Below are 24,438 nucleotides of genomic sequence, written 5' to 3'. Positions count from 1 at the left end.
AGGCCTGAATGCAAGAGACTTCAGTGGATTATAGCAATGAAAAGAGAGACAACAATTACCATTCTTTTGCTTTCAGATGAATAATAAGCACTCTTGAATATTTTTCTAACTCTTTTGTGTGGGAACATTTACATAATTATTTTGCCATATCATTTTCCTTTAATTTTCCTTCACTTTTTTCTGAAGACAAAGTTTGATTATTTATATAATTTTCTCCAAATAGAAAGGGTCATTTAGTCTTCAGCCTTGCAGCTCCAGTGAAATGACTGTACTTTACATTCATCTCCAGCAGGACCTTGGAGGAATCTTATCTTGACATTGGCAGGGTTTGGTCCTGTCTTTGTCAAGTTTTGTAGTAGTCTTGATAAGACATCAACATGGAGTAACATCTGCAGCATTCTTTAATCCCCCTACAGGAAGGAAAGGGCAGTGTTGCTGGTCTGGCTTCTTCTGGGGGCAGGAACAGTAAAGAGAAGAAAGTCTTCATTAGCTTGATTGGTACAAAAGGCATGGGATGCAGGTAGGTTCATGCTTCTTATTTCATGTCACTGGTTTGTTAAGTGACACATCCAAGGCTGTTATTCCCATCTGTCATTGATATATCAGGAAAATGGAGACCCACACTGGATCAGGATATCTGTGGCACACTTTGTGTAGTTATGTAGAAATACCCAAGTTGTGAGTTTGGACTTAAATGCAGAAAAATCTTGAAAATTGCACAGTAAGAGCAGGCTGAAAGTGACATAATAAAACTTGTCATGGAATTTGACATGCTGATACTTTTAAAAATATTTTTCAATGCTGCTCTGTGAGGTAGCAAGTTCCAGCACTGCCCTGTGTCAGGTTCACTTCCTGAATTCAGACTGTTTTCTGTGATCCTTTTTAGAGCTGAGAAGCCATCACACAGCTATATCCAGTACCTAAAAATAATGTCAAACTTGCAAGATTTTTAGGAAAATGAACAGATGCTTCTCAGACTCGCATCCTTGCAGCTAGGTATAGAGTTTTTTTGGAGTAGAATGTATATTGCAGGGTCTGTCATAAATTCTGGGGTTTATATTTGAAGTTATCTAGACTGTACTGCAAGTTTTCTTTCCTTTTATTTGGAAGATGTAAAGGTTTTAAAAGCATTATTTACAGGTCAGGAGGCATGGTTCAACATCACCAATTGTATACGTAATATACAGAAGTCATTGCTGTGTTTATGGACAATGTAGAATGCAGCTTGAATTTTCCAGGCTAGATGTTGCCCCCTGGTTAAAAAACCCTTCTTCCTTCTAATAAATGATCCTGAGAAATAACAGTATATTATAGGTAGAGCTTACAGCAGTTCAGTGAGTAAAAGTGCAAGCAATTCGGAATTCTTCATTATGTTTCATACTTGCCTTCCAATGTGCCTTTGACAGTAATTCAGTATACTATGTTAGTTTCAGCTGAGGTAAAATCCAGAAGCTTGAATATTTTAAATTGGGTTTTAGCTTTTTCTCAAATCACAGATTTGTGGGGTAAAGGATAGAAAAGGAGGCTGAAAAACCATTGTGTGTATACTGGCAAATTTTGAGGTTTTTTCAGAGTAGTTTAATAACACAAAAACATTATTTTATCAGAAACAAATTATATGAAAATGACTAAGACTTTCTACTGTCTTATGCTGTGTTTTCCTATAAATGTTATCCTATAAATGTTTGGTTTCTATATTCCTCCAGTATTTCCAGTGGTCCAACACAAAAGCCAGGGATTTTTATCAGCAATGTGAAGCCAGGTTCTCTGTCAGCAGAGGTGGGCTTAGAGGTATGTATGGCATGTTCCAGGGTGGGTACCACAAGAAAATATTGTTTGGTATTTACTGCTTCAAGGATTCTGGGTAACTGTATAGTCACGAGCTATGGTGTTAGGTTTTTGGGTTTGGTTGGTTGCTTTTTTTCCTATGGGACAGAACTGCTGTGTAAATACATTTCAAATGAACCAAATATCTTAAATTTCAGGAACACAAGAAGTCCCTTCCCAGGCCAGACCAGTAGTCCATCAAGCTCAGCGTTCAGTCTCAGGCAGGGGCAGCCTGGCCAGTTTCTGGTCTGTTCCCCTTGTATTCAGGCAGTACCTATGGTCAGTGTGTTAAGAATGTTAGAGAGTACATGTTTCTCTGTTTTCATGTACCAGAGGTACTAATTTAGCTTCTGTACTAAAATTTATATTAACTCCTTTAGGTGGGTGACCAGATAGTTGAGGTAAATGGAGTGGACTTTTCTAATGTGGATCATAAAGAGGTAAGCTCAGTTTTCCTAATTCCTTGAATACACAGCTGTTAGCTTAGTAAGCATCTGCCTGATTTTCCTAGCTTCTATTAGGTCCTCTGGGAATCCCAACCTTGACAACCACCATCATTCACCATGTATTTACAGGTCTTTTATTACTTAATTCAGACTAATTTTTGTTTTAATTTGCAGGCTGTCAGAGTCCTTAAAAGTAGTCGTACTTTGACTATCTCTGTGGTAGCAGGTGCTGTAAGTATTACATTTATAAAAGCTAAACCTTTGTGAAAATTTCTATGGCTGTAGATCAATGCAAAATTATTCCTGTGACAAGAAATGAAAATTAACTTCATCATAATGGTCTCTCATGTTGGAGAGCTTCTGGTCAAACAGCAGTTTCTGCTGAAACATGGAAGGTGAATTGCATTAGAGTCCATTGATCTGTCCACATGAATAGCTGATGTATTAGTCATATTCCAAATTAATTCCTTGTGGAACAGTTGATCTCATGTCTTTACTATATTAGCACTTCCACTGTTTTGTACAACAGAACAATACACATTTGGGGCCTAATCTAAAGCCAGCTGAAATTAATTAAATTGAAAGTCATTTCAATGAATACTGGCTTTCAATGAATACTTTAATTTTGTTACAGTTTTAATCCTTCTTATAGTAAGATGAATAGATATCAGCTGTCCTGTATGGGGCAAGATAGCACACAAGTTGCTTATGTGTTCTTTCTCTAGCATGGCAATGCTCAAGTAGGTTTCAAGAAAGTATATTGTGGAATTTTTTCTGGGCAGCACACTGAGCATGTCTTTGGCATGACCGTGCTGACTTTAGTAGCTGCTTGTCTATTTGAAGGCATTTAGCCCATCATAATTTTCAGACTAAAGCTGGAGTAGCTCTTTGGAAGGAAGTGATGAGATCTTCAGAGTCTTCCAGAAAGCATTCATCAGAAAAAGTCATGTCAGGAAATGGCAGATAAGCTACTATGCAATTGGGTTTGCATTATTTCCTAGAAGAATGACATTAATGGAACACAAAACTGATTTAGCTGATGGTTGTGATTGCAGGGAAAGGAGCTCTTTATGACTGAAGAAGAAAGGCAGAGAGAAGCACGTGTCCATGAGCAAGAACGTCAGGAGTTAATGCATCAGAAGAGACTTGCACTGGAGACAAACAAAATCATCAAAGAGCAGCAAGAGAAAGAGAGATTGTAAGAACTGTGTAGGATGGTCTGAAAAATTGAGCTTGGATTTGGAAAGGGTGTAGAAGACAGGAATAACTGTGAGAAGATTCTCAACTTAGATTAATTTTATTGCTGCTCCATTCATAAATCCTTATCCTGTGGTTTTCTTTAGTCTGGGTTTTCAGAGCTGATATTGTTCAAGCACACATTGAGTTGTTCCTTGACTGTCATAACCCTATAATTCAGTGATATGTTAGTTATTTTCCTGATACCATTCCCTCATCTTTTATTTTTAGCCAGACAGTTACAAATTTTATACTTCTACAGTAGCACTGTATGGAATTTTCTCAGGAGGAAATATACTGACTACAGAGTTGAGCAGATGCTATTCTCTTATTGTCTAGATGGGCATGAATGTCCTCAGGGTTCCTGAAAGCATATTGAACCCTTAGTATCCTAAAGATGACTTTTAAAAAGGAGCATTTTTCCCCAATGTATTTCCTGTCTATATCATTTACTAACTGTATGCTGATAGACTTGGTCCAAGCTCTTACTCAGAAAATATTGTTTTTACCATTGTGTCTCAATTCTTCTTTTTGTAGAAGAAAACTGGAGATTTCCCAGAAGACTGCAGAGGAAGAAGAAAGATATCGCAGAGAAATAGAGCAGTAAGTAAAAACCCAGATAAGCAATAGGCTGCCTGAAAAAAGGAGTCCTTAGAGCTGACTGAAAACATTCTGCACATTTTTTTCTAAAAAAGATAAAAAAGATAAACAATCTTTGTATTAAGTCACTGTGCCCTTTATTACCAGCCCATATATATTGCTGAAAAAACTTCAAATCTGCTTAACTGGCAGAAGTCCCTTAACATTGTCTGCTTCAAGTTACATTGTAAGCCCATTACCTATTTTCCAAATTAATATGCAATGCAGTTACAAATCTAAACATTCTGTCCAATGTTTCCTGCTACTGAGCATTTCCTATCTCAGGGTCAGGTTGGAAGGGGCTCTGAGCAGCCTGATCTGGTTGAAGATGTCCCTGCTCAGTGCAGGGGGTTTGGACTAGATGACCTGTCAAGGTCCCTTTTAACCTGAACTATTCTGTGATGACTGTGCCTCCAAAAAAACTTAGCCTTAGTAAATCCAACTAAGGTTGAGGAAATTAATTTGGTTTGGGGGAAGAGGCAGTTTATTGTTTTCTCTTTTAATATTGACCATAGTAAACATACTGGATGCTAAAAAATTGCCATGTATTTATATTGGTGATGCTGGTTTTATACTCAGAATTCCTAGGTGCATTCTTTTTTTCCTGTAGGATAACAGCAGAGGAAGAGAAATTTAAAAAGGAATGGGAAGAAGACTGGGGTCCTAAAGAACCTCCCAAATCTTTAAAAACTGTAACTGCAGAAGTACACTCTGCCCCTCATTCCAAACACAAAAGTAAGTCAGTGATTTCAATCTGTTTCATAGAGTATGAATGGGCACATTTCTAAGAATTTGCAAAATTCTGTCCACGAGATGCTGTGTGTAACAGCCAGTCTGTTAAATTGACCTCCCTGCTCTCTCAGATGTCGATTGCCTGAAACAACTTTTTAAAAACTATTATTATTATTATTTCCCTCATTCTTCCACTTTCCTTACTGAATCTTTTTCCTCCCCTGCTCTCCCTTTATCTTTTTCCCCTTCCATCCATGCTAGCAAATCTTTGAGCAAACTGTTGTCTGCAGAGCCTGAAAATTCATTTGCTATTGCTGGGCAGTCAGCTTCAAAATTATCCAAGACACTGGGGGGAGATATTGTTTGTACACTGCAGTTTTTCCATGAAGAATTGCCCTACAGTGTAAGTCTGAACTGGTTTTCCAAAGGAATTTAAGAAGCTTGCAGCTTGATTTGCAGCTAGGAAACTAAACTGGGAGCTGTATACAGTATGTGGAGAGTGTAAAAAAGGAAAAAGTGGAAAGTGCTTTTGGAGCAGATATTGCATAACTTAAGGGACATCTATTTAATCTGATTAAGTTGGGGCTTTATTTTGTCACTTTGGGGAAGTCACTTAACCTTTCATGAATGAGAAACAGAGATGGGGAAATATTTCTTCTATAACATCATTTATCCATTTACCTTTCTCATTCTTCAGGACGGGTTTCTCTGCATAGCATTTATCCTAACAACAGCACAGTAGAATGCTGGTATTTCTTTAAGAAGCCAGATATCCCCAAATGGCTGATGGTTTGTTTACAGGAAAAGCCATCTATCTCTTCAGGCTTCCCTTTGTAGATGAGCAGACTCATAGCCCACATGCAGATCCTAATTGATCTTCGGAGTTGAAGGGAGTTAGAATTTGATTTGATTTAAGCAGGAGCTCGGTTTTCTTCAGTTGTGTGGAAAACCCATTACCCATTGCTAACTTTTTGTAGTTCATGAGAACATGTAGTCACACACACACTGCCAATTTCTTTTTCATTTCATGGCAGTCTCCAGTTAGACTGTCATTTCTATCTCCTCACTCCTTTGCTCCTTCTTTTCTTTAGTAGATTTAAAAGAAGTTGCACATGACCATCTTGAAACAGATGACATGGATGAAGTGATCATGAAGCAGGACAAACAGGTTTGCTGCTCAGCCTTAACCTCCTATCCTAATTCAGTTTCTTCCTGTGTTTCTCTTCCTCCTGACAGTCAGTCTTGACACTGAACTGAGGATTTGGTGTTGTTAGGGCTCTGTGTGGTCCTTTGGCAACTGATGAAAGGTTATGACATTGTTGCTGTCTGAAGATACATTAATACAAAGATCTGTCAGTCCCACAGGAAGGTGGATTATAGCAAGAGCTGTGCTTTTTACGAGTGTTTCTTACAAAAGAATCCGTTACCATAATTTTATATATGTTTTTGCTTGGCAGTCTGGTTTGGGTTTTTTTGTTTTTTTAATATTTATGTACTTGGGTCTAAATATTTTTGCCTAGGAAATGAAACTTTCCCTGTCTCCTTAAATGCCACTGTGTTCTGCCAGAAGCTTGAATGGGTTTGAATCCCTGTTTTGTTTTAAGAAACCTTGTTAAAACTGGTGTAGACTGTGACTATAGAAATCTTGGGAATGCCTGTGGCTTTATGCTTCTGTATGAAGATTGTGTTACATTTGCTTTGCTTAGCATAAAATGAGTATCAATAAAAGTAGGGAGCTTGTGACTAAATGTACTAGCAGAATTGATCAAGAAGTCATCTAAGAGCTTGTCATGTAATGTTCAACTTCTGGTACAGCGCCTTCAAATAAATTTTAATCCGTTATATGTATGAGCTGAATCTGAATCATTGGATTGATCTGAATCTGAATAAGTCCTCGACTTTTCTTCAAAAATCAACTTTTCCTTTACCTTTCTGTAGCTTTTGGATGGTTTTATCGGTACGAAGGAAAATTTCCCACAATCCGCAAGGTACAAGGTTTGAGCTGTCACTTGGTTTGCTGTGCAGTTCAATTTCAGTTCCTGGTTTTTTATTCTTTTCTCTGCTATTACTAGAAACTCTAAAGAGTCAAATGCCTCTTCTTTTAATGTGTGCACAAATAAAGATGTGTTTGGGATGCATCTGCCTAGGAGTTACTTTTTGAATAGTTTAGACTTATCAAGTCCTGCCAGTTGCAGTGGGAAGTGTGTGTCAGTACCTTGCAGAAGGTGTTCAGTACAGGTGGGCAGCGAATATCTATGTTCTCAAGAAGTCCTCAGAATAATGCATAAAAATGTCCGAGAGGACAAGGGGTAATGGTTTTAAACTAGAAGAGGAGAGATTTAGGATAGACATTAGGAAGAAATTCTTTCCTGTGAGGGTGATGAGACTCTGGCACAGGTTGCCCAGGGAAGCTGCCCCATCCCTGGAAGTGCTAAGGCCAGGTTGGATGGGGCTTGGAGCAACCTGATCTAGTGGAAGGTGTCCCTGCCCTTGCAGGGTGGGTTGGAACTAAGTGATCTTTAAGGTCCCTTCTAACCCTGGCCATTCTACGATTCTAGAGATGATAAACCAGTGGGAACCAAATATGCAATTCCCAGTTATATCTTTGCAAATCTCCCAGTAAGAGGAATGCTGAAGGCAAAAGGTTTTTGGGCATGCATGTCACACAGAAGGAGCACAAACAATTGACATTTTTTTCAGCTTGATAGAAAATTTTCAGATCTATAGAGCTGCTGCTAAAGGACTGCAATTTCAAGTTATTAGGATTTTAAATACTTTATTCCTGCTGTTGCTTTATTCTTTTAATTTCTTTTGATGTGTATTAGCCATCTTGGAGGATTTTTGTTCTTGTGTTGTGTGTTTTGGGTTTGTTTTTTTGTGATGGTTTGGGAGACATGTGAGTTGGTATGTGTAGCTCCTGAGAACTCAAGGTTTCAGAGAGGTCGGTATTGCATCTGACAGGGGAAGTATTTGAGTCAACATTTAGGACTGTAACTGTAACATAAACGTTTAGGACTGTAACATGGAAAGAAAGCAGATGATGAAAATGAGCAGAGCAAAAACAAACCCAAAGCTTAGCCTCCCTGGGTACTGGCACTAAATGACAATAGTGGCCAGATGCTCATTTTAACTTTTTGATGAACAAAAGGAGAGCATGGGCTTTTAAATATGAGCTGGGACCTACCCTACAAATGGAGAGGCTAGCAGCAATGTGACATAAATAAAGTAGAAATAAAGAGGAGGCTTTATTTCAAAGAGAGCAGGGACAGAGAGTCCTAAGAGTTGCTGTAGTTGTACCCCTTGGTTGCACTCTGCATGAATAATTTTAGAGTTGCTTTGTGCTGCATTAATTCACTCACCATTAGTGAGCAGATTTCATCCAGTGCTGGTAGGACCTGTTTGACCTTCACAATGCAGTACCTTTTCCCAGGAGCAATCCAGGTTCTGCACTGATCTTAAACCTTTCTTTTCTAATTTTTATTTTTGTTTTATTCAGGAAGGCAATGTTGGTTTTAGGATGCATGAAGATGTTTTATGCATGTAGTATTCACATCTACTTGTACATGAGCATCTGTCACCTGAAAGCAGTCAGTCTTGTATTAATGTAAAAATACCAGAACAGACAGAGGGCAAATGAAGATCTAACCCAAACTGCTTGTTTACTCAGTTTTATAGCAGATCTGTGTGCCTAATAGTAAAATTCTGCATTGGACCAAAAAAGTTGAACTGTATGATCTTGTCCATCTTATGTCAATGTGCACAGGCCCTCCAAAAAAAAGTATAATTTTCTGCAAATTTCAAGTAAAATGGAGATTAGATTTTCTTTTAAAAGACCATCCCCACACTTGCACAGAATAATTAAATTTTCAAGGCAGACACTCATGTACTGAGCTTGAAGTTTGCAGGTTTTTTAGGTGATATAAAAATTTGTTGAACTAAAAAAAAATGAAAAACAAACCTACCAAACCTTCCCAGAAAGGGAAAGAGAGAAAGAAGTCAAAAAGTGACAGTTTTTGTGAACAGAAGAAGAATAAAAAGGAAATGGAGTTTGAGCAAAAACTTGCCAAAGAAAAAGAAGGAATGCTGGAGAAAGAAAAGCAACTGAAAATAAATCGTCTTGTGCAAGAGGTATGTTGTGTTCTCCTGTCGAGTGCAAAGTTATATTGAAAGGAAAGCAGATGAATTTGTATTAGAATTATCTTAGGACACTTTTTTAGTTACGTTAGGGATGATGAGGTTTTAAAAAGAAATTGCTGTAGCACTGCAAAACTCTTTTCCCAAGTTTGCTTGTTTCTCAGTTTTTGCCCATACTTCTGCAGCTAATGGCTGCACATGCATAGTGGTGAATTTAATGGAAGACAGCAAAATAGGAAATTATTCTCAGAAGTGTAATTAGTTTTATAACTAATTTAAATAGCAGTTCAGACTGTTGAAACATAATTGTAGTGTAATTATACCTGTAATCTTTTTTTCATGCACTGATGTTATGGTTAAGGTATCTGAGACAGAACGAGAAGACCTGGAAGAATCAGAAAAGGTGCAGCACTGGGTGGAAAGACTTTGTCAGACACGGTTAGAGCAGATTTCCTCTGTGGAGAATGAGTCTCCTGAGGTAAAATACTGGCTTTTCCATATATTGCATGATAGTAGCTCACTAGTTGTGTACTAAAAGCAACAGGATTTTACCAGAGATAACTGTGTCTTCATCTTTCCCTCTTAGGCTGTATTGTAAGGTGGGGGGGAAATGGCATTATTTGATAAATTACAAACTATAGCATGTGCCATTCCTATATTTTGTGGATTTTTAAAAATTATTTTAATGGACTGGTTTTGTTAGCAGTTTTCTTGGCTCATGAAGTGCTTGTGGGACATGCTACCAATAATAAAACTGAGACTAGAATCTGCAGCCAAAGGTTTTAGTATCTTATGCAAATAACATTATTGATGATAAGTTCCTTGATGCTTCTTGTATCGCATGGAATAAAGATACAGGTTAAGAAATTGACAGCAAGCTAAACTCCTAAAGAGGGTTTGGGTTTGTGTTTTAAATAGTGCCCTAAACAGGGAGGGTTGCAGTTAGGGATTGTGCCTTATAGCCTGATGGTTCTAGATACAGAGTGAGACTTTCCCACCATCCTGTTGCTCTGGCTGTCTTCCAAGCACAGCTGCTTTAAGAGGAACACTGCAATCTGCTGAAGTCCCCCAGGATCCCCAAGAAATTGCAACCACAGAGGGAACACTGTCACATGAATTTCCTTCAGGTCAATGTGGAGCAGCTCTGAAAAAAGCAGCTGGTCTTCTGTTCTTCCTGCCCTTGGGCTCAGCAGGACAGTGTCATGAGTATGCTGAGCTTTTTCTCACTACCTCATTTTGACTGCCTGTGTTCTGCTAGAACTTTGTCCCCCCTTACTTTGTAAAGTAAGAGGCAACATTACAGATCAATATAGATTAGTTTATCTCCAGAGCTCTACCTTGATTTAAGGCAAACACTCTACTGTGTTTTCTCCATTTTTTACCATTACATTATATATATATACGTATCTTATTCAAATTCTTCTCCGAAACTACCCAAGCAGTTAAACTCATGTAAAATAGAAAACTAGAATGCTCCTGAGGGATAAATGCAACTGAACAATATTTAGGTACTACCAGTTTGAACTGCTACTTGGGTGCAAGAACAGACAAGTTCTCTTGATCTCTATCAAAGAGATGTTTTTAGTACCAAAGGGTGAGTATGGCAGATGAGGAGACCCCAGAAAATATCAACAAAGAAAGCTGCTTGGGGGAAGTATTGTCATATTAGAATAAAACATGTATGTAAGACTGCTCATCTCTAGTATTTTCTCAGCTGAGGCTACAAAATAACAAAATGAGAGTATCTACTGGATTTTTTTGAATCCTTTGGATTGATCACTGATGAAGGTTAACAACTCAAACAGCATATGCAGAATCCTTCTGCACACTCCCAATCTTATTTTGGGGGTGAGATGTTCATTATGTTCAAACTCTGGAGTTTGTTAGCCCCTCAATGCAAATTAGAAGGCCTTGAACCTTCTGAGGATCTGAATTTCATAGCATCCCTAAACTTTGTTTTGATAGCTACTTAAGCTTGTCTTGTCTTGTTGTGTTTACACCAGACTTCAGCCCTGTTCTGCTTTTTAATGGCATGAAATTTCAGAGTCTGTCTCTGTTTATTTTCCTTTTATAAAATTACCTTTTCAAGGAGCAATTCTTGCTTACTCTTAAGACAGAGAGGCAAGAGTTGTGTTATCTGGGGCATGTCCTATGATTTTGCCTTCTGAAGAGTCCATGCAGTTGGGATTTTTTTTGTTGTCCCCCCTGCCCCAATAGTTAAGGCTTCCTGTCTCAGCACTCCAGTTTTCTTTCTAAACTGGAATCCCAAGGAGTGTTTTTGAAAAGGCTTTCAGAGAAAACGTTTCTTCTGTGTGGGAGAAACGAAAACCTTCCTGTGGAGGAGCAGTTAGGTTGATTGATGTTCTAGTGTTTGCCATTAATTTCTTCAGAGCTGTTGCAGGCAGATGAACTGTTAAGACAGATTTCTGTTCTCCTGAACGTAGTTGGCAAGTGGACGTCCTTCTGCTTCTCCTTCTGCCACCTCAATGCGGCGTTTTGCTGGTGGCCTGCAGCTTCATACCACAGATCTTGATGATATAAACTTAGATGAAGTTGACAAGCCTAAACCACGTGTGGCACCACCACCTCCTCCTCCACCACCTCCCACTGTTACTCCAGCATCATCAGCTCATCCACTTCCTACATCAAATGTTCCACTACCAAGAGGTCCAGCCCTTGCAGTCCCACCAGCTTCCCAGGTGACCTCATGATCTGTTTGGATGCATGAGCCTTTACCATTCCCCTGCCTGGCCTCCCTTCCCTGCTCCTTCACCCACTTTATCCACTGCATCCAACCATCTGTCACATGCAATGTGAAAAGAAAGCCAGAGATGGTGTCATGATGTCAGACTGGCGAATGCAGTCTGGAGGTATTTTAAGTTTTTTTTTAATTTAAGTCAAGAGGGATTTTCTGTCTCCTTCCTAGGTATGTTGTAACCCTGCCACATGTAAGTATCTTGGGCAGAATGTATCAGTTAAAAAGACAAAATTTAGACTTGAGTGTTTAAAGATGGTTTTAAAAAGCTATGGCAGGCAGCGAATTTAACTCAGTAACTAACTTTGATAAAAACATCTGTGTAGTGAAAAATATTTTGTGAAAGTGTTTTAAATATATTGCCAAGTTGCGATGTTAGTTGAGAAGAGTGTACAAAGAAAATTGGTTTAAATTTAGAAGCTCAACCTTTTAAAACATCAGCAGGGTGTAAATTGCCAGTGAAATAGCTCGAAATGAACAGCTGGTTCATTTATCATGTTTGGTAATCATGGTTGACAGAAGCTAGGAATTTCTTTGAAAAAACATTTGAACCTTCTTCTTATTACGATCTCAGTCCAGAAGATCAAGTATAAGATATCTTGGACCAGATATCATTCTAGGATAGAAATGGCACTGCAGTGGTACTCATGTACTTGTTTTTGTGGCAAAACACAACTTATTTCAAAGAAGAAGATCCCATATGGTCACTTTTTTCCTACAGTTTTCTGCATGGATTGACTGACTGCATTGTTCATTTTAATTTTTAAACTTTAAAATTGTTTTTTTGCATGTTTACTTGAGCTAGGTTTTGTATTTGCATGATTCTGATTGGGGTGCAAAAGGATTTGTGAGTTAAGCACTTCTCAGGGGAACCTGGCATGTTATTTCTGTGTGAATAATTGCCCTAATGCAAGCTATGAATCTCTTGGTTCAGTAGACCCTTGATAGTGCTTGATCTATGTGTTTTGCATGTTGGAAATTATAAGAATATCGTAGATCCACTGAAACTGGGGTGTTAGATGTTCTTCTGAATAATAGATTACCTAAGTAATAAAATAAAAATTATGTGAAGTGACTCAGGTGTACAAGATACCAGCACTCAGAGGAGAAATACATTCTCTTAACGCTAATAAAAATATTCAGATAAAAGAAGTAATATAGGAACTGCCATACTGGATCTGACCCTAAACTTGTGTCTTCCAATATATATATATATGGGAGTTTTTAATTTCTAGATATGTTAGAGAGAAATGGTTAATAATAAAAAATACATCAGGTAACAACAATAAAAATAACTTAGCCTTCAAAAATAAGTCAGTTTTCACTTAATATTGTTAGTTTATATTAGAAAAGAACTAAGCTCTTAGCAGGTTTTGCTCCATATTAATACTTTGTTTATAAGTAGATATCCCAGTATTCCTCATGTAGCTTCAGAAATGGAGGAAAAATCAATCTGGTCAATTTATCCCTGTTGCTTTTTAAAAAGTGTTTTTTAACACCACAAAGAAGCAGAAGTGGTGCATTTATTTGATTTCAGGCATGAAAGATTTTGTGCTTATGCTTGCTAAAGCCAAATACAAGACGACTCTTGTCCCATAAGTTTACTTTTCTAATACTACCCAAGCTTGTAAGTCTTCTCTTGCTAATTTGGGGGGGTTTTCTCCCCCCAGATCATTTAATTTTAAATTCAGCTTGAGCAAATGTCTGACAAAAGGAAAGAAATACTGGGAAATACATTGACAACTATTAAAATATCTGGTATAAATGGATCTGATTCTCAAAGTAAATATTAGCTCTATACTTTTTAGAAATCTGGTACTAAGTCTGTTACTGTTTAGGTTGTAAGAAACACCTCCCACGTCGGCAAAGTCCCTTCAGCCTCAAGCAATCCCCTGGTATGTTATGTACTATTAATAATGACTGAAGTTTTATCAGTGTCCCCTGTAATGCTAGTGACTCTGCATGAATTATTTATTAAAAATTCAGCACTTTAATTCATGTGCATGGATCCAGTGCTGTGTTTCAAGATGCCTAAATTCAGTAGTGGAAATGACTTTGAGGACTTATTTCAACACTTTGGTGACATAGAGTCCATGTTTACATGTTCTGTATATCATGGAGCATATACTTTGTTCTGTTGAGACAGAACATGAATGTATTTTTAATACAGTGGGTGCTAAGAAGCAGTTTTTCTACTCAGAAGAAGCAACATTTGTTTTATAACTCTTTGCACTGGTTTTGATTCAGGACAGGCAGATGTCAGGTTCCCCAATCCAAGGCACTCTAGAAAAGTCTCTCTCTAGATTATGCAGTTTCAGAAGAAATAATTCAGTTCCAGTGCAACTCTGACAAGTTGGTATCTTTGGACCTGCTGTTTCTTCTAAGATCAAAATGCTTAACATTAGAATATATTTTTGGTATGTAAATCAGTGTTAGTTGAGGAATATCTACAGCTGGTTCCAAAACTTTTTTCTTAAATAACTAAAAAAAAAAAAAAAAGGAAGCTTACCCCCAAAATTCCCCAATTAAAGAATAAGAAAAGTGGCTTAGCCAGTTTGCTGGAAGCAATTCAAATAACTTCAGAGGAGAGAGCTTGTACTCGATGAATGATATCTGCAGTACATTACATTTTCTATGAGAAACTTTAACAAGACTGTACTGAGGGTTAAGTCTGTTGCTGCTGGGGTTAAGTCAGAAACCAAAGCCAGAGGGCTCAGTTTTGAACTGTGTTTGACATCAGTGGGAGTTTTGAGTAAGAAGCCTACAACTGGGTTAGTACGTGCTGGATGATCAGTTCTCCAATGTCTCTGGGTATCTGTAGAGACAAGGGGAGGTAATTAGTGTGAGTAACCTTTGACTCTAAGTCAAGATGAAGCAACTTGAAATTCTTTATGGAAAGCTGGAGTCCTGGTGAATTCCATCTTAAAAGATCTAGTTAGCCAAATTGAGTTAAAATCTCTTTTTAGGTCCACTATGTTCTTACACTCAACTTCAGCATTTTTTTCTACAGTTTCTCATTCAGTTCAGTTCCTTTATAGAATAAATACCAAAGCAAGAAAGGTTTTTGGGTTTTGTTTTGGTTTTGTTCTTTTCTTCTGTAACCTTGCTGGTAAAGCCAGATTTTAGGGGGAGAAGTTACTATTTGGATTCAAGAGAAATTATTTAAGTTTGTTGATTTTGTAAGTCTTAAAATAATTCTGTAAGCCTTTTGTTGTATTAGTGAAATTAAATTCTTAACTATAAACTACTTGAATTGAGGCATCTCAAAAAAAAAAAATGGATTTACACAAATTACTTTGTGAATTGTAATTTTTTTACATTACTCCATAGCAACTTGCTCCAAGTCCACCAACCCAACGACACCCAGGTGTACCAGTAGTCTCTAAACCTGTCATGTTGCATCCTGACCCAAACTTTGTGGTCAGGCCAACAATCAAATCAGAGGCCCTGGTAAGCTTTTTAATGTCCTTTTTCCAAGTCTACTATGGGATTCATTTTTTACTTGTCCTCAAAGCATCAATGATTGTCTTGTTTCCTGCTAACTAAAATTCCTGTAGATTTTCAAGCAATAAGTAATGGTGAGTACAAAAGGGTATTTCTTAATTTTATTTTTTTTTCCCTTGTGGTCTGAAAGTCATTTTCAGTGACAATTTTTGTACTGGGGTGTGCAGTTCCAGCCTTAGGCTCTATAGGTTTTATTTTTCATTTATTCACATGCTGGGTTTTATTTTTAAAAAACCTGAATTCATCTGTCAGTAATGAGATAGTGGACATTAATTACATTGTGTTTATCCTTTGTAAATAGCAATGAACATATTTGAAACGTAGATGTACACCTAATCATTTCATTTCCAGAAAAAGATACATATTTTCCTATCTTAAAATGCAATGTGCTGGTCATGCAGTACTACTGCATGAGGGAAGATGAAGCAAGGGTAACTGGAAAAAGCCACAAACTGCCCTTAGAGGTGATAACTCAAATAACAGCCCTGAATATTAGTCTGTCTTCAATTGAAGTACAATGTATATTTTTGTAATTTTCTGTTTTAATGGTTTAGATAATCTCATTCATTTTCCCAGTTAAAGCTTGGCCAAATTTAAGTGATAACTGGTAACCAGTTTTCCCAATTATATAGTTGTATTAAGTTCTATATTATAAATGGATTGACTTGATAAATAAAAGCAGGTTTTATAAGTTGTGAAAGAGAAGGCAGGTACATGAGCTAAAATTAAATGTAAATTACTCTAGTGTAGATATTTCTTTCACTTGTATTCATTGGAGCTTTAATTTTGATTGTGTTCAGTATTTCAGCATCTCTAGGCAGTATGTAAATCCTTAGAGGAATGAACAGAGTAAAATCATAACCTGCAGTTAATATAAATCAGCTCTTGAAAAAAAAATACCTGGTGTGCAAATACAAACTGATACTGCCCTTATGTGTGATCAGTCATTCTTCATGCAGACTGAAAATGCTGCTTTCTTATTTACTCCTTGTACTGACTCCTCACAATTAGTTTGAGAAATGGGCCGTAATATTCATCTCCCTAGGGAAATTTCTTAGGATTTGTTATGCATGCATGCACGTTTTCCAAATCACAAGTCTGCTAAAATATTTCAGATCTTCATCCCCATAACTGCTTTATATTAGTTTGAAGATCACAGTTTCAGTGGAAGCAATATTCTGATAGGACTTTGAGAGAAATGTCAGTCTAGAAATTGGTTTTTTAGACATATTACCTCTTGCTTCCATTTGTGACCTAATGTCACACAGTTAATGTAGTCAGAATATTCATCCTCACTGCAATGAAGTCACAGTGGGGGATTTAGAGTTGCATGGATGCTGAAGTAGAGGCAGGCTACTTCTGTTAAAAAATGAAAAGGCCATTGTATGGCCAAGCAGAGAAGCAGGTACCCACCTGTATCCAGAAGTGTGTGTTATAGTTGGATTTCTGGGGTAAGAATGTGTTATTTTGTTTGAGAGGGGTTCTTTAAGTCAGTGCTTCAGATACAGGACTGGTTCAGCCTCCCTTAATAAAGGGAAGTATCACCAAAGGCAAATCTTTTTCTGCCCTATTTCTTGTCTTGCTAGATCTTACACAGTATTGAAACAAAACACAGAAATAAGTCAGTTAAATTTAGGAGGCATTATTCTTTAATTAGAACCTGTACTACTAATTGATGTTTAGGTAATTGCATCTTTGTCCATTAGCCCAAATACACATCTTTTCTTTAGTTTTGTCAACTTGATGAGGAATTTAATGCAATTCACCTTTCAGTACAGGAAATCCCTGGTAGGAGAGCAAATCTTAAATGGATAGTATGTACTTAATGTGACTTCCCAGTATTTTGGAAATTATTTGTCTAGCTCTTTGTCCATGTTTTTTTCAGCTTTTCAAAAATCATAGCAGAGACCCCAGCACTGTTCTGTAGAATACAGGGATAAAAATTCATGGAATATATTTGTAAGAAAATTGTGGTATGGAAATGTGCAGTGTTTATGTAGTTTCTCTACAATCTTTCCTTTTTGTATTCAGTACTTTTTCGCTGTGTCTTCTCTCATTTTGAAATGCTCTAAGTAATGAGCATGCAAACAATGACTCAGTCTGTAGAAGAGCAAAAAACCCAGGGATATTATTTGTGAGTAGGTGATACTTATTTACAGCAAAAAGCTAATATCTGGTTTGGCAATTTTCTTTCTTTTGCAGCCACAGGAGATGTTTAAAAGGATGGTGGTTTACAATTCATCATTTAGATCTAACAAAAAACAAGTAAAATAACATTTTCCATGTTTTGTGTGGTACCTCTTTTCTTGACTGATCATACATTTAAAACTGTCCTATCTAATCCTGTTGCTCTGTGTCTAAAACTGAGGATGCAAGACAGCCCCGGTGCATGAAAATTGGAAGTCTATGTAGTCTTACAGTGTGTGTGCCTGTGGCTCCTGCTGATGAAGTCTAGGCAGATGAAGGAGAGGATAGCAAATAGTTTATTTTCAACCATCTGCCCCTATTCATATGGTTATTGAAATCTTTAAGAGAGTTGAACATTGTAACTGGCCTGATACTGGCAAATGTTTATATTTGTAATATGTACCTAAGGTTTCCTTGTTTAATTTAGTCTCTAGTTGCTATACTGTCAGTAAAAAAAAATGAAATTCTCAGTTTAATAAGTAGAGCTATTATGATAACACAGTTATTAGTAGAAAATCAGAGGAGCTAGTGTTGGAAAACACTTAATCATATAACATAACCTTTCTTTAGTGTGTAGGATTTTTCTGCTCTTTTCCTTACTGGTTTCCTCTGTGTTAGTGATGTTTTTTTGTCTTATTTGGGTGACTGATGGTTCAACAGATGGTTCCTTGAAGAAATGAGCTTTGTACATAAATCCTCTGCTGCTGTTAAATGTGCCACTTTGTGTTCAACACGCCTTTGAAGTTAGATGCATTGCAATGCTATATGATGTTGGTGTGCAGTTGTGAGCTCAGTGTGAGCTTTTGAGTGCTAAACCATTAAGATTAATAATGAATTTTTTCTTTTTATCATTTTCAATTTTGATCTAGGTGGGAAAGCTGAATTTGACTGAGATAAATCAAACTTTGATATTGTTTGTTGCCATGGGATGCTAGTATATTCTGTGTATTTGAACAGTTATGTTCTCAACAAATAGAGGTTTAGGAAAAATTTTGTTATATCTGGTCAGAAGTTTCTCTTTCAATTCTTTTTTTCTCAATTCTTTTGTCATTGTTTTGGTCAGGCCTCAATTGCAATTGACTTTTGGTGCTAGAAACTTCAGGGAGCAGTACCATTGGCTTAGGTGCTTGTGTTTTGGTTTGGAGTTGTGTTTTTCCTCAAGTAATAATTTTACCTTGTATCTATCTGGAAATCTAGACAAATACTTGTTTCACTGCATTCAAGCATTTTAGTGGTCCAGATTATACTTTTATCCAGCACTATGGATGTTTTTTGAAGTCAAGAAAGGATTAAAATGGTCCTAACTTTTTTTCTTGAGATATCTTGAGTAGTGGGAGGGTAGGTTGTGGTTTCCACTTAGTGTTGCCTGCTTAGATGTGGAGTGCAACTTCTGCTCTCCAAGTTTGTGGTGCCCATTTCTGAATCTGTATTACAGTTCAGTGGATGTCTTCAGTGTATCATAGCTGTGTTTGTACATCATCTTTGAGATTTGTACATCACTTCTTTGCTTGCAGGTTTTTTTGTTACAGGCTCTAGAGATCTTTTTCGCTTTTAAAAATTATTTTCCCAGGAAAACTGTCTTCAAGAGCAACATCTGTTTTTCATGATGGTGACCTGGGACAGAGAGAGTTCAATGATTTCCTTTAGATTACATAATGAATTTGTGACTTGGCTGAGGCTGAAGTCCTTTCCTCTAGGTTTCTTGCTCCAAGATTATAGATGTCTACTTCAGCCATGATTCAAAGGTCAAGACAAATTCAGCTTTCAAACTATTAGGTAGCTATGATTGTAAAGTCTTTCTCTTACAATCTTAGGAAAACTATTCACAATATAATACACATTGTAAATGAATGAATGATTGGATTTTTCCTGCCCAAGATGAAGTTTTACCCTTACTGAAGTCTGTGATCAAATTGCCATTTATTTAGATCTTCAAAGTTAGCAGCTAAAAAATGTAAGGCAGCCCATAGTAATTCAAGTGCTAAATGACATCTCATTCCTGTTTGAAAAATGTGATTTTTATATTTTTTTTAGGGAAATATGTATTTTTATATATATATATATACACATATATATGTAAAGATCTGAAGTTCATACTTAAACATGCAGGATAAGTGCAGTTTTTCTTAATTGCCAGCATTGCCCAACAGTTTCAGCTTGTAGCTACTAATAATCCTCCTCAAAAAACACAAGCCATTGATTCCTGATTGCTGACTCAGGAATTCTCATCTTTGCAGAAAAGGTAACTCCTGCTTTTTCCATGCAATGTTGGTCTGCCATAAGTTGTACACCATGTTTTGAAAATTTAAGAAGGTTTAAGTCTCCTCAAAGCTCAAATCTTGCTCTACTGAACTGCAATACTGTCTTCCCCAATTCAGACACTCATGCCAAAATTTTAAGTCCTCCATGGAACCATATGAAAACAAAATCGGCTGTTTTCCTATGTTTGCTTGTGGTATAGAGCCAACACTCTGAAACTCCATGGGAAGGAGGAGAGAGGGGAACTGTAAGAGGGTTGTACAACCCAGACACTGAGGAGCAGTGTTGCTGACAGGTGAATTGGAGCCTGTCATTTCTGGCTGTTAGATAGTGCCCAGCCTGGTGATAGTCCCTAGAAGTGTTGCTCAGGAGAGTGTGACAGAACATACCTGCCCATGATGTTTTCAAGATTTGTTTGTGTTCTGTCAGGTATAGAGAAGAACTGCAGAGCTGATAGAGTGGTAAACTGGTTCTCAAAACCTGCTCCACAGTATGACCAGCTCAAACTGCTGCTCTGTCTGAAGGTTTTGGAATGTCTTCTGACTGTCAGGATGGACTGTCTGCTGTCTTTCTGTGCTTTTCTCCACTTTGTCTTCTCTCATAGCTTACAGAATTATATATTCTCTCACTAGTAAATAAAATGGAGTTTGTTCAGAGTGTGCATGAGCCTGATGTTTTTACAATTCAGTATTGTTTTATTCTCAGGGCTTCCAGAAATATTTGGAAGATTTTGATCCATATTCAATGGTAAGGAGAGAATTCAAGTATGTATCACTGTTTAATATGAAATACACTGTCAAAAAAAAAAAAAAAGTCATTGATTTGGAAGGCTGGGAAAGGTTCTTGCTTGTTGTTTTGCTGGGGCATGTGGGTTTCTCTTGTCTAGTCATGTTTAAAGGGAGCATTCTTACAAGACAAGAGGGTCTTATGTTCTGATATTCCCCCAACACTATTCTGAAGGAGGGAAAGGCCCCTTTTCTCCCATAAACTCCATAGATCTGCCAAACTGTTTTGTGTTTCCAAGGTGTGGATATGATTAATCATTATCTTTTCATAGTTCACCCCAGAGCAGATTATGGGAAAAGATGTACGACTACTGCGGATTAAAAAGGTAATTACTATAGTATTTGATTGTTATTTAAAGGGTTGATGTAAGCATTTCATATAGTCTCATTCACTAGGAAGAAGGGAAGACTAAGCTCCTGTTGACAGAAAAATTAACAGCCTTTTCTGACCTGAGGTCTTTTTTTTAATAGGAAGGATCATTAGACCTTGCAGTCGAGGGAGGAATTGATTCTCCCATTGGAAAGATTGTTGTGTCTGCTATCTACGAGGGGGGTGCTGCAGACAAACATGGTGAGTAACAGGGAGGAACTGGAGCTGCTGCAAAGTCACTCCTTACACAGGCTGAGCATTGTAGCTGACTTCATAGCTGTGCCTAGTACTGAGAAGGACACTTAGAATATCCAAGGCAGCCAAGTTCTGCCTTAGCTCCAAGGGCAACTCGGAAGGAAGCTCATGGTTTGAAGGGTGGTGCTTAAGTGAATATTTATGTAAAATTTTTAAATAATGTTTAGGAAGAAATTGTTGCTGCTGCTATATTTTTATCATTACAGAACTTTCTGTAACACGGACAGTATCATTTTCCCAGTGTGATATTAAAAAAGAAAAGCCAAACAAACCAAAATCAACAAAAAAAACGCACTTGATTCTCTGGTGTATTCTGTTAATTAAGGAAAGCAGAATGCAATCTCCACCATTTCATCATTTCCAAGCAATGACATTTGTATTAATTCCATGTGCAAAGCAATTACCTGACTGTGACACTACAGTACACTGCTTAGGTTTGTTCTTAAAGCTACTTTCAGCATTGATTCTTTTTGTAAAACATCTGTCTTTACTCCCAAAGTCTCACTAAAGACCAGGTCCTTCTGGCTAACAGCTTAGCTCTCTGGAAGGCACAAGAACATGCATACTGACACATCCAGGCTTTCTCCTGATGACCAGTACCTCATCCTTTCCTTGAGCACTCTAGAAATGACCAGGTAGATGGACATTTCAGTACCTCCTTATGTTGTCTTTGCTGACCTTGTCCCAACCTGCACTTAATTTCAGGTCACTCCTGCTGTGAAAATATCTCAGCCACTTGATTTCTCAAGTCCACTGTTTCTCTTTGTTGGGAGGAGCTCTTCTAGCTAAGGCTGCCCTCTTTACCATCTGTTTTGCCCTCTTCAAATCCAGTCCCAGTTAACTGATTTTGCTTCACTCCAGACTATCAAGTAAAAGTCAGTTCTAAGGACTAAGCATTACACATGCTCTTGCAAAGGAATGACAGCCCTGCAATCCTTCACAAATTCTGCTTAAGCCTTCAGCTCTTCAAGTTGTGCTGCCATTTTCATGGTACTAACAGCCTACAGTGAGGCACAGTTTGTGAGCTGTATAGTTGGACTGCCCAGACAGGCAAACTGCTACCATGGAAAATCTTATTGAACCAGTTTCTTACTGGTCATTAGTGTGGTTTTTCCATGCCTAAATATTCCTTTGGCTTTTGCCTGTAGCAAACTTTCTTTCCTTCATCCAATGAAGACATTATGTTCAGTACTGTGTAATACAGAACACAAGAGATGCACAGAATGCTTTTTTATTACATATATGTTTACTCTATTGGTCTTTTCACCAGGAGGCATAGTGAAAGGGGATGAAATACTAGCTGTAAATGGCAAGATATTAATTGACAGCAGGCTGGCAGAAGCACAGGCAACTCTAGCAAAAGCTTGGAACATGGGTGGGGTGAGTAACCTGGAATACTTCATCATCATACTTACAATGCTCACATGAAGTACACTTTTCATTCATGATATATTCTCACCAAAACAAGGCTGCAAACATCAAAAGTAACAGATATGCCATGGACTACCAAAGTGAGCTGAAATCTACAGAAGATATTAGTATTTGTGAAAACCATGCATGTAATTTGCTGTGAAAAATCTGTGTCATTTAGCCTCGTGTCAAGATTGGTATTTAAACACAGTACATTCTGTTTATACTACTTTTATCTGTAAAGTCTCTAATATTGAAAACTGCATGCCTGCTGATTGGAATTTTATAGTAGCCTGTCTGATTTCTTAATATATAGGTAGCACTGCACTTCAGTTACAGTGAGCATTTTCTCAGGAGGAACTCTATTAGTTGCTGACAAAGTATGGGATGATTTTTAGAATAATTATTTTTAAAAGTGTATTGCAAGACCAGGAGATTTCTCCTTAATTTCAAGATACAAATCAAACAGCTAAATCTTTAAATGGTCTTCCTATAGAAGTCTTTAATAGAGTTTTTTCTTCTGCTCCCTGTGGTTTTCCAGGAGCAGACTGCCTTCCTGGTTCTATGATATTCCATGGTGGTCCCCTAGCCATCTCTAAAATCAGTATTTAGCAGCACATGTTTGACTGAGCATTTCCTTTTCAGGATTGGATTGACTTGGTCATTGCTGCATCACCTCCAAAGGAATATGATGATGAACTGTAAGTGTACAAGCTTTTTTTCTCTGGGGATTAAAAGCAATAAAGTTTCTATAATCTGTTTTTTTTTTTTTTTTATCAGACACATTTCAAGTGTTTGCTTATTTTGGACTATGTAACCTTCTGCATCACATGGTTGCTAATTTGATAGTTATAAGTAGTAATCATGCATTACAGCAGTGGTTCCCAGACTTTTAAAATGGTAATTCCCAGAATTTGTTGTACATGACTCAGGTTTTTTTAAAAATTTTGGGATTACTGGGATATAACTTTTTTTAGAAATTACTTACTTTAGCCTGTATCATTTGTTGTGGTACCATGGATCATAATTTGGGAGGAAAATGCCATAAACATTCTTCAGCAAAACTAGACCTTTAATTCTGTTTTGTGGATCTTTTAAAAATTAGATTGCAGACAGTATCCTTGTCTAATGCCATCTAAGTGTAAAATTTTCAGGTGACCTAAGTGATTTGGCTGTCGTGGCAATTTCTGATGTTCAGAGAGTACTTTTTTTAAAGATGATCAGCATAGGTGCAAAACAGAAGAGCCCATGTCTTAAGGTGTGATAGGGGTATCAAGTTGATAGAACTTGCTTTACTTGGGACAGTTTCAAAAGCAAGACCAATGTTTTCTAGCCTGACTGAAGGAAAAGATTTGAAAAATATCCTTACTGCCAAGTAAACTGGCAGAGGAGTTCTTCATAGTCACTCTTCACCTGGACTCTTCTACTGTGTAGAATGCCAGAGTGTCAGCTGCTGTAAATAACTATGGTTTTACTGGCTAACACCATCTGAAAACTGTTTAATACCTGTGCATAAACTAAGCAAGGAAGTAACTGTGACTGTTATTCTTGTTTTCATATCCTGTATATTTAGCCCTACTATTCCTACGTCAGCAGTCAGTCCCAACACACACAGAAAGGTTTTTGAAGGCAGTGCACCTGTGTACAGACAAGGGTATCTCCTGCAGCTGTAGCCACTGCAGTGTTCCCTCATGGTGAATAGCCAGACCTGGGTTAACATGACTGTTCATTGTGAGGCTGTGTTATTTTTTCAGCATGTGCCTGCCTGTGCCTTGCATGCCATGCTTGCTTTTCTTCCTGGCATTCTGGTATGTTCTTTGGGCTTTTGCCATGCCTGTTAAAATATAAGTGTTCAGTTGCTACTTCATAATGTCCCTTAGAGGTCCTCTGCAGAATTGG

At 37.5% G+C, this 24,438-nt stretch overlaps 1 protein-coding gene across 1 annotated transcript in view; it reads left to right on the top strand.

The window, feature by feature from the left end:
* Positions 1-24,212, top strand: part of USH1C (USH1 protein network component harmonin) — a 35,016-nt gene extending 10,804 nt beyond the window's left edge. Inside the window, exons 8-27 of the mRNA XM_030451539.1 lie at positions 426-520; positions 1,707-1,791; positions 2,208-2,267; positions 2,448-2,504; positions 3,329-3,471; positions 4,047-4,112; positions 4,759-4,883; positions 6,819-6,868; positions 8,856-9,008; positions 9,376-9,492; positions 11,459-11,713; positions 13,608-13,664; positions 15,100-15,219; positions 17,476-17,538; positions 20,425-20,466; positions 20,777-20,830; positions 20,976-21,075; positions 22,400-22,509; positions 23,185-23,240; positions 24,113-24,212. Coding sequence (XP_030307399.1) covers positions 426-520; positions 1,707-1,791; positions 2,208-2,267; positions 2,448-2,504; positions 3,329-3,471; positions 4,047-4,112; positions 4,759-4,883; positions 6,819-6,868; positions 8,856-9,008; positions 9,376-9,492; positions 11,459-11,713; positions 13,608-13,664; positions 15,100-15,219; positions 17,476-17,538; positions 20,425-20,466; positions 20,777-20,830; positions 20,976-21,075; positions 22,400-22,509; positions 23,185-23,240; positions 24,113-24,212 — 1,908 coding nt within the window. The remainder of the gene's footprint in view (positions 1-425; positions 521-1,706; positions 1,792-2,207; positions 2,268-2,447; positions 2,505-3,328; positions 3,472-4,046; positions 4,113-4,758; positions 4,884-6,818; positions 6,869-8,855; positions 9,009-9,375; positions 9,493-11,458; positions 11,714-13,607; positions 13,665-15,099; positions 15,220-17,475; positions 17,539-20,424; positions 20,467-20,776; positions 20,831-20,975; positions 21,076-22,399; positions 22,510-23,184; positions 23,241-24,112) is intronic.
* The last annotated feature ends 226 nt before the right edge of the window (positions 24,213-24,438 follow it).

This window comes from Calypte anna, chromosome 5 (assembly GCF_003957555.1).
Source record: "Calypte anna isolate BGI_N300 chromosome 5, bCalAnn1_v1.p, whole genome shotgun sequence".
NCBI lineage: Eukaryota > Metazoa > Chordata > Aves > Apodiformes > Trochilidae > Calypte > Calypte anna.
The sequence above is the reverse complement of the archived record's forward strand: the minus strand, read 5'-3'. Positions and strand labels throughout refer to the sequence as shown.